The sequence below is a fragment of the Poecilia latipinna genome, unplaced genomic scaffold (genome assembly GCF_001443285.1).
Source record: "Poecilia latipinna isolate Pla-1442-1.1 unplaced genomic scaffold, P_latipinna-1.0 Scaffold36, whole genome shotgun sequence".
NCBI lineage: Eukaryota > Metazoa > Chordata > Actinopteri > Cyprinodontiformes > Poeciliidae > Poecilia > Poecilia latipinna.
In genome coordinates, this window is record NW_015112652.1 from 605293 (window position 1) to 616009 (window position 10717).

Here is a 10717-nt window from a genome sequence, read left to right on the forward strand (position 1 = left end):
TGGCCGCGGTATTTCCTGCGCCGGAGCGGCCAATGCGGGGTCTACTCTTATGTCTATGAATCTGAGGGGCGAAAATAACTTGCTAGATGTTGAAAGTTCCGGTTGTTATGGATAAGTGGGCAAATATATTTAAAGAACTGCGTACAATTAAAATAAGCGAAAAATATCTAGGCGGAGATTTTAAATTTAGAACATAGAGATTCAAAAACAAAACAACAAACAAACTGTAGCGATCATTACTACAGCCATCTCAGAAGAAACACATATCTGGTGTTTTTTTTTATGTTAAATGTGTTAAAGTTACCATAGAATCTCAACGCCTATGGGTATTTTTGAAACACTTAGTTTTATTTGTATGTTTTTTATTTGTATTTGTATTTGTTTGATCTTGATTTAACTTCATGGCTTTTGATGACCAATCAGGGACCGATCTGCATATTAGCTACTGGCTAGAGAGCCGATGTGCTGAGCAGCAATTACTTTGTTTTAATTTTAGCATTGTCCCCCATCATAAATAAAGACATAAAGTGTCGTACAGCTGCACAGATTCAGGCGTTTGTCAATATCTTAGGTCCTGCTGTCAGTGACCGTCTATGCTAATTAACTCTTATTGAGTATGGCAGTCTCTAACAAGTGCACAGCCAACACAGTGTGGTTAATTTTGACCTCTGACCTCCCATGGAGGCAGGCTAGCAGAACAATGACTTTTCCCGCAGGGATCAATAAAGGAAAGTAACCAAATAAAATAAAACGGAGCAGCAACACAAAAGATCCATGAAGCTGATTGGATAAGTGACCTGTCAAACTAAATTATACGTCGTATACTTTAGTTTTAGATCAATGTTAAAAGCTTTAACTGAAATATCGCGTCCTGTGAGGCAAAGCAAAGATGAAGATGTAAATCCTCTCACCGATACCGCAAACCTTTTTCTTGTTCCCAAAGGGGAGCTTTAGTTCATGTTTATGGTCCAGCGCCACAAACGCTACAGGGTTACTTAATTCAACAGCACATTAGCTGATAAGATTAGAGTAACAGTATTCAATGCAGAAGAGGAGGGTGTTCATATCTAATGGCGCCACTTACACCTCTACGCTTCGGCTGAGTGGCGAGGCCAAATTTTTTAAAAGTCTCTAAGGAGGTGCAACATTTCTACAACTGAATGATCTGCGTTTCGCATGCAGCCGAGGCAGAAAGGGAGCGCGAGGTCGCACCGCCCGTCTCACTTACCCAGGACACCACCCGCCCGTTGAAGCACGGCAGCTTGGCGTTGTCGTCGGAAATCTCCTCTTTGACAACCCTGTGGAGAGGGACGACACATAAGCCACAGGAGGCAGAGAGACGGAATCACCTGGAGATAACCAGGAAGCGCTCCACTTTCACACGGTGCTGGCAAGCAGAGAGCCACATTCACACTTGGACAGTCACATTTTTCAAAATGGCTCTGACAGCTTTAAGTCACGGTGAGCTGTAAAGAGCAGCACTGGTGCCACTTTGAGTCCGTATCAGTAACACTTGGACATCAAGTTTGTTCGCCTGGTTGCACCGAGCACATCGAGGTGAGTTGATGTATCATGTTTGAAAAGACATAAATCAAAAATGATAACCTGCGAAGCTTTTCATGGTTCACAATGAGCTTCAAGGGCTGGACAGCTCAAGATACACACAGACGCCGCTAAGATTTGGATAAATGTAGTCAACAAGATGAACCCAAATCCCTCACCAAGCTTTTGAAACGGTTGGAAAAAGGATATTTCACTCCATTACTAGTTAAAGCTGCAGTAATTTAACTTTAAAAAATTATATGTTTTACACATTTGTTGAAACTGTTGTGGCAGTATGAGATGGATAATCTGTAAAAAAAAAAAAAAAAAAATTCAAGCTCAGATTGGTTGCCAACTAGAAGGATCCTCTTGTCCCCCTCTGCTATGCTACAGCATCTTCCTGGTTAGCATGGCCACTGATAATGGTGTATAAATGGTTTTCCTGTAACGGTAGCATGTTTATCCACCATTAACACATTGAAAAGCATTAGAAAGGTTGATTGACAGCGCTAAGACCCGCCTCCTGGCTCTGATTGGTTGGTTTTGGTTGTGAGTGGTGAGATGGAGGAGATTGATTTTTTCACAGATTATTTTTGTCATATTACACTGTCACAACATGGTGGCAGTTTTAATACATATGTAAAAAAAAACTTTTTCTTTTTAATAAAAGTTACATATTACTGCTTTAATCTATAGGATGGGATACCTAAACCGTTATGCAAATTAAAAATCAATTTGATTAAATACTAATGCAAGTGTCAAACTTGAGGCCCGTGGGCCAAATCCAACCCGCCTTAGCATTTTATGTGGCCCTTTGTATTCTAGACTAAACACTAAGTGTGCTTAAATATTATGTTATCAATCAAATCAATGAGCAAATCTATAAATAAGCGTAAAATATCGTAAATATTTCCAAATTAGTACTTTGATTTGTATTGCAAAAACTCACAAGAAGAATTGTGAAATCCTGGAGGGACTGAAAATATGTTCAATAATATTTAATTTTAACAATTTATTGATATTTTAACAGTTTGTGAACAGGTTTTATTAATACATTCTGGCACAACCAGCTCTTTAAGAGCATGCATGATCTTGATTTGGTCCAAAACGAAAATGACTTTGACATCCCTGTACTAATGAAATGTGTGTGCCTTTCAAAATTTCAATTCTTTTAAAAAAAAGTATGTCCATCATCATTCTGGCATTTAGCAAATAGATCAGATTTATGGGACCCTAATTAAAATCACAGCTACAACAGGAACAGTTGAGTCTGAATCAATGTCAGACAGTGAGAAAAAATATGATTTATGTCTTTTTCAACTGAATTTGGATGAAATTAGAGGAAATTCCTAATAAATAATCAATCAGTTGCTGTTTGTAAATTCCTGCTGCATAATTATTCAACAGTTGCAGGATGGATGGATGAATGAACAGATGGATGAGTCAGAGCGATGGTGACAGCGCGTCAGGGCGCTGCACCGTGTATTAATAGAGCCATCCGGTGTGAGAGGCTCCCTCACTGCGTTCAGCACTAAATTCCCAACAAAAATACCTGACAGTTGCCCTTTGACCTGCTGGGACACGGATCAGCAGCAAGTCGACTCCACACCTGCTTGGTCTGTGGCGCAGGGGAAAGCGCATGAAGTGGCTTACGGCGACATATTTGCCAGTTCTCAGCTTATTGCTCTCCTGCATGTCTATGTGGTTTTATTTCTTGGGATTTTCCCTGATTTGTTACAACCAAGTGTTTCTAAAACTCTGTGGAGATCTCACATTAGCTCCTTGGCTTTGAACAGGATTTATAAAAAGGGAGAGGCACGACATGAGAGCGGCAGAAAATCCTAAGAAGATTTTACGCAGGGGTGTCTTTGGCATCGACTTTACAGCTTCTTTTTTTTCTCCAGCATTTCATGTTTGCCAGAATTTCCCTGCTAACTGAAATGATTAGCCAAGTTAGATGTTTCATTTTTTTTTTTGTACGTGTGTGTGTGCGATGCTGTGGGAGCTGTATAGCTGGGAGTGGTGGGCAGAGATAAAGCAGCCTTGTGGCTGGAAACCGCAGAGCGAGGACTCTGTTCCACCTCAGGGAGGAAACGGGAGGGAGACGAAAACCCGGCCGTCCCGCGCCGGCTGCTCGCTAGCTAGGAAGTGTTTGCATCCTCTTCTCCACAGCTGTAAGGTGACTTGAGAGGAAGTGGGAGTGGTCTGTATAAATAACACAGCAGCCGTGCTTCTTCCTTCTGTTTGTCAGGACTGAGCTGCTGGATTTTCAATCTGTACTAGATCACATCTTTAACAGCTTCCATCTGATATCAGGACCGGTTTGCGTTGCCCTCTTGAACTGCTAACATGCTCAGGCACTAAAAATGTTACACAAACAAACCACGTGTGGAGAGACGTGCAGACTGGTGTGAAGCTGCCACTGCTCTCGGTTATTACACTGGTCTGGTTCAGCAGATTTTACAGGTTAATGGCAGAAGCTACACCCTGACAATCATGGAATATTTTGCAGGAGATATTTGTTTAGCTGGAGAAGATCAAGGCGTGTTTGTTTGGGATTTGAAAGGAGAACGCGGTGGGAAACTTTGAGCCTGAACCAAAAAGCAGAAGGAGGTAGAAATCAGCACACAGCAGCAGTCTGAGGTGGGCAGAAACAGGAAAGCTGAGTATTTGTAGGTAGAAGGATTAGAAACAGCCTCAGTAGATAAGGAGTTTGTTACACGCAGCTCTGCAGCTTTAAGTGGCTCTTTGAACCTCCCGCTGCAGCTCTCAATATTTGTCTGAAAATGATAAAGAAGCAACTCATGTTTTTAAATAGAAATATCAAAACAAATGCAAGTTTTTTTCATGGAATAAATAAACTGGATTTCCACAACAGCAAGGCAGTAAAAGCTCAAGCAGAGGTTGGGGGTTATGTGCTTTTTTTAAATAAAAAAAAACACAACATCCCATAGTAAATACATCAATCCACTTTTTACACACCTCAATTTTTCTTTATCCAAAAGACTAAAATAGACAGAAAATTGTGGTTCTTTAAAAATTACAACAAATTTACAAGTAGTAGATACTTATCTGAAAATTTAAATTGTATTTTTTTAAGGTTCAGATAATATTTGTAGCTCTAAATAAGCAAACATGGCTCTTTGGATTGTAAGAGTTTCAGACTTTTGTACTAAATTATAAATTTATCTCCATTTATATTAGCATTTTGAGGAGAAACACAGCAGATTAAAGTTTAAACAATCCTTTAGTTTGACCGTGAATCTGATAAAAAAATAAATAAAAAAATGTGGAGGAAGTTAAGATTAGGGTGACGGAAAAGAGGCCTTTCAACCTCAGCATGCCATTTTTATGGAAAAAGTAATTAAAAACTGAAAAATTATTCTAAAACTATTGTTCTATTCTCTTTTAAAGAATGCTTAAATTATGTTATTTTCTGTTGGAGAAAAACTTCATGGTAGAAAGAAAATAATTTCAAACCTAAATTTGCCAAGAGCGTGAATAATTTTGGGCTTATCTGCATCGATAGACGGGCAAAGAGATTATAATCTGACAATTCTTTCTCCATCGGCATTTAAATAGACACATTTAATTCAAACAACGGCAATACATTTTATTAATCATGGCAATATAACTCAAAAAAAAGAAATGAAGCAAATGATTAACTTCACATGAGACTTGATAATAAATAATTAATCCTAATTACCAAAGCTTAGCCAAAAGCCAAGCTAAAAGGATTCATCTTAAGTTTCCTATTAAATACAACAATAGTCTCTGCTGTCCTCAAGTCTTCAGTAAGGCTGTTGCAGTTCAGCTCGTGGGTTTTTGTTCTGACTTTGGGTTTTATCTGAACACATTTTCCAGAAGACCTGAGGGATCTGGATGAAACTAAAGTTTAAATTTTTTTGTCAAAATGAAAAGCAGATCTGATAAATATACAAGACTAATAAAATTTCCTTCATTTTCCATTTGTTTAAGAACTACCTCAATCTTTTTTCACATTTATATTATATAGATTTAGTTGTAATAACATCATTAACACCATTAAATCCTAAAGTTTAATCAACATTTCCCCTCACATGTCGCTGTCATGAATTCATTACCAAAGTGGAAGTGTTGCTGTTTACAACAAACTGCAGCACAGCCTTCAAATTTGTCGCAATCCTCAGCTCACAAATGTATGTGAGGAGATAAAGGAGTACATCTGAGCAAAAAGCTGCAGAATTTCATCCTTTCAACTACAGAAGCTCTGCATCACAATCTCTGCAAAAGAAAGATCCCCCTGCCAGCCCCTCTATTTTCTGAGTCACAAACAAGCCTGTTTCTTTCAGACCTTCAGCTTGGCTGCTTCCTCAGTACCAGAGAGTCTCTGTGACTTGAATTATAGTGAGGTCTCGAACCTACTCACCACCGCCGGCGGCGACGGCGGAGCTCCGTAACGTAACCTTCAAGTTTCCGAAAAGAAAAGGCGAGTGGGTTGTGTCACTACAAACCCAAACGTGGTTCCTTTCTGCTTTATCCGTCCTGACAAACAGAGGAATGTAACTGTAGAAAACGTGAAAAACCAAAATAAATTAAGCATAAATCTGTACAAAATGCACTGTTCATGTTGCTGTAGCTGGTGGTGAAATGCATTCTGGGGAACCTGAAATGCCATGTTCTCTGTGGTGAGCTCACATACGCTCAGGGTGCAAAACGTTTACCAAATCTGTGTGGCCGTCGCTTTAAGAGCTGATATGGCGAGCATAAATGTAGTCCAGAAATCCTTCAAGAAATTGGCTTTTTTCCCCCCCCTCTGCACAACAGGGGGTCTACTACAGAGGACCAAGCACTGGCTGCTCATTTACATTTCAAACACTGAATATAACTGCAAGGGGATTTGATGTTTTCCCTCTCTGCACTGCACTCTTATTCTGTGGTTGCTAATTCTCCGGCAGCCATACCGTCTGTCTGGATTCAGCACAGCCAGTATGGCTACCACAAAGCACCGTTTTTCAGCCTTTGACTGGCTTCACTTCTATACTGTGCCAGTACCATAAGGCGCCCAGAGCGCCTGGATGTTTACCCTCAACTCAAAGCCTGCAGTGAATGTCGAGATGCCTTTTTTATTTTTGCTTTTTTTTTTTTTTCAGCGCACAATCATGCAAGAACGTCTGGCATTCATAGCAAAGTGCTCAGGAAAATGGAGTCATGTCTCCATGTGGAGTGAGCAAATATGCTTTGTTTGTTTCCATAATCTGCTTGTCGATCACCTGAGGCCCAGCGAGAAGCCCGGCCTGCAGCGAGAAGGCAGGAAGCCAGAGCCGGGACAAAGCACTCGGCCGACCAGGAAGAGCCAGTTTCCCTCATCAGGCCAGAACGCAGTGGAAATAAGTGATGTTTGGCTCTGCGGAATCACTTCCTCCAACTATGCTCATGATTACAGCACTGCATATTAATGTGACCCGTGCCCACATATGACACACACTTCATCCGCTGGCTGACTGAGCAAACTGGAGACCTGCTGGGATTCCTGAAAGCCAGGACAAAGTTACAAGGTGATGAAAAGAAACGTGAAAGGAAGCTCATGTGCTTTAACGAAATTAAAAATAAAAAATCCACCCAATATTCAATTTGATCGGATGTCAGAAGACTAAAATATCCCATCTTTCTCTGCCAAGAAACACAAATGAATCCACTTTCAGTATTAGTGAGGTTTTCTAAAAAAGTCAGCAAAGCAGGAAAGCTTAGAAACAATTCGAAAAGAGCAACAGCGAACATTGGAACGAAGTTAGCTGTTCAGGCTACCTGAGCTAATTGCTAATAAAAGATGCTAATCTTAGTGTGCATTTGTCCTCTTCTCCTTATTCAAACAACTAATGAATACTCACAAAAAGGATTGAAATATTTGACTGCTGTTCTTTTATCTTCTAATCATTTAGTTCATAAATACCAATTAGAAACGGCATGTTAGCTGTTGAACAAAACAACTGGAAATTTGAATTTGGTGTGATTCTTTGCTAACATTCCTATTCCACACGCGCCATTTCTTTTAAAAGAGAAGTTATTTAAACATGTTATGTGCAATTAAATGTCACACTTTGTCCTCATTATGGTAATTTAAGTGTAACTTAACCACTATTACTCTGGGATAAACTAGTAAAGCAATGTTTTGTTTTTTCTTGGAAAGAATAAACAAGTATTTTTATAGATCCATGGGAGTCTCACAATGTTTTCCAGTCTAATTGGTAATCAGCAGCTCAAATATTTAGATTTTACATTGATTCTTCCTTGTTAATAAATGCATCAAACCAATAAACACATTAAGTTTATTAAAAGTGAGATAATGTGTAAACATTGATGAATAAATGGGGATAATCATGTATCAAAAACCTCTAGAAATCAGAATTAGGTAACTATTAGGTTTACCTAGAATTAGGAAAATCTGATGATAAAATTCATCACAATCTTTTTGTAATATTAATTTTTTGCTGCATATAGTTAGAGCTTCAGCAGTCCTAAAAATAAATCACACTCGTGAAAAAGATACATGACCAAAACAGGGGAACGTTTCTGCTAAATATCGCACAATAAATTAATTATTCCTCGTGCAAAAATCTGTGGAATAATAATAATCCTAACCACAATCAAAGTTTCTAAGCTCAAAAAGTTTTTTCCATCACAGGAAAAATTTTTAAGAAGTAGATGAGGAAGAAACAAAGTTGGATTAAATTTTCAAAGTTATTAGCTAAACAGCAAAAGCAATAAAACAAAAACTGGAACACATGACTAGTCCTGGGCTTATGTATTATTTTCACATCACAAATTGTGCGGTTTTGCAGCTCATATAATAAAGATGATGGCTTAAAAAGAGTTTCTGATTTCCACTGATTTTATTTTTATACTTATAAATCTGATTTACATTTAAATGTCTTAGACATTTTTTTTTAAATTCACTTTTCTACAAAGAAAATATACTGATTAACATCTAACTGAATGCAATAGAGTGCCAGGTATGAGAAGAATCGATGAAAATCAGAATCGGAAAGTGAGTCCTTAAGAAAAACTGGGAATCGGTTCGAGCCAAGCTTAATCCGTGCATTACTAATTTATATTCATTGTTTTATTTAGAAGAAGGCTTGAAGAAGTTGACTATTAGAGGGTTATTATTCACAGGATTCACCTGCTGTACACATTAATTCCTATGATATCCCTAATGAGTTGAGCAGACCTCTGGAAAAAGAAAAGAAAAAAAAAACTCCACATGCTGTGACTAAACCGCGGAGGGGAAAGTGAAAGAAAGGCCAAATATTTTGAAACCTGAGAACTTGGGCATGAACCTTTTGTCAGACCCTCACGCTGCTACAGCTGGTTGGGATATTGTCACTAATATGAGGAGCAGGGGGTTCTGGTCTGGTCTGTGTATGTAATCCGTGCAGAGCTGCGTCATTAGGGCTCCGTCCGGACGGATCTGGTATCACTTCAAACAACTCGTGTGCCTCCTCCGCTGAGCGCAGGGCCGCCTGGAATAATGAGCAGGTGCCAGGAGCGTGGAGACAGACATGCAACTGCAATTTACACGCAGGTAACAAGGCTGCAGCCCGACTCGACTGATGTTCCATCTATCTGGGCCCTGAAAACCAGCAACCCGAGCTGGCTAATAATGAAAAAAAAAAAAAATTATAATAATAACAACCGGCCACTTACCCAAAATCCTGGTCCATGGATTTAAAGAAAAATTTGTAGCTATTGACGGGTCGGTTGTTGAGGACATTTTTAAAATCCGCTAAAGTGACTTTCTCCGGAGGAACAGACAGCTTGACCAGATAAGGAGTCTCCTCCTCGTCTATGTGATATATTATTTTAGTCTCCGCCATGAGAGACTGAGGGGAGGACAATCATTGACACAGGAAAGGAACAAGGGTTGGCAGCGCAATAAACAGGCCTGCTATGTTACCAGCTACCGGGAGAACAGCATAACCGCGTCCCCTAACAGCGAAAGCGGTGCAGCCCGCGGCGCGTAGTGCGGCTCCGTGTGCCCGACGAACGCGGCGAAAATCCGGACATAATCGCGTTGTGGGTGCCTGTATTCCTGCTACTGTCTGAGGCGCTACGGTGGCTCTCTCGGCACTAAAACAGGAAGGGACAGTCCACATCCTTGCGATATGGAGTTGGGAATATTGCTATTTTTCTAATTGGTTAGACAGTGCTGCCATCTAGTGGCGAGTCTGAGCTGCGTCTTACACAACCCCCTCACCCCACTGTACAGGAAACAAAGAAACGGTCTAATAAAGCGCAAATAAGCTATAGGCACGTCTTGTTATTTATTTTTTTTTACATAAAAAAAATAAAGATCCATCATAATAAATAATATATTTTATAAATGAGTTTGTTTTTAGCCATTTTAGTCTAACTGAAACGGTATAAAGTGATTTTATTCCAGTTAATTTAGATTAGGATAAATTTATTGCAGGTTTATTTCACCAGGCTGTTCTGCTTAAAGCAAATTAAAGTGAAATTTTCACTGATAAAATTAAAATAATCTTAAACTAGAAATCTTTAGCAACACAGAGACTATTTTTCTTTTAATTTTACATAATGACAGTACATAACATCTCAAACATACAGTAACTTTTACTCAAAAGTATTAAATAAAGGTTAAATAATTTTTTTGTTTGTTTTTTAAGGAGGGACTCATTCATATCATGTTCTTGTAGCCTAGAATGCATCTAAAACAATTTAAAGATGCTTCCTGTAAAGAAATCAGACTAGTACATTTCTTTAAGTTATTGTACTTAGTTTGATTTTACAAAATAATTTTTGCTTTTTTTTTTAATTATTAAAAAACAGATACGGTTTTAGCCCCTGTTTCAAAAAGTTTGAAACTTTTGATTCAGATTATTATGGCTCACAGCTAAAGACAAACCAAAAATCCAGTTTCTGAGAAAATCTGAATATTTTATATGACCAAACAAGTGTTTCTAAAACATCCATCTCAGAGCTTCAGCTGTTCTAAAAACAAAGCAGACTCATTATCAAAAATGTTTCTGCTGTAAAATATTATATTTAACAAACTCAAATATATATTCTATGAGCGTGAGTCACATTAAAATTAAACATCCTTTTCATTAAGTCCACATTTTTATTCATTTATTTTATTGATGTGATATCATTTTCTAATTTTACATGTCATGTT

The 10717-nt window shown here is 38.6% G+C and overlaps 1 protein-coding gene across 6 annotated transcripts in view; it reads right to left on the minus strand.

The window, feature by feature from the left end:
• LOC106954258 (segment polarity protein dishevelled homolog DVL-1) overlaps positions 1 to 9824 on the minus strand; it is a 36412-nt gene extending 26588 nt beyond the window's left edge. For 3 of the 6 annotated variants that reach the window (XR_001426330.1, XR_001426331.1, XM_015043649.1), the window contains exons 1-2: positions 9229 to 9821; positions 1229 to 1298 (exon numbers count right to left, since the gene is read on the minus strand). Coding sequence is in view for 4 of the 6 variants with exons in the window: in XM_015043649.1 (XP_014899135.1) it covers positions 1229 to 1298; positions 9229 to 9398 (240 nt within the window). In the remaining 2 variants the exon portion in view is untranslated. Of the gene's footprint in view, positions 1 to 1228; positions 1299 to 9228 lie in introns of all 6 variants that reach the window. The other 3 variants (XM_015043616.1, XM_015043606.1, XM_015043642.1) reach the window with 3 other exon arrangements.
• Between the last annotated feature and the right edge of the window lie 893 nt (positions 9825 to 10717).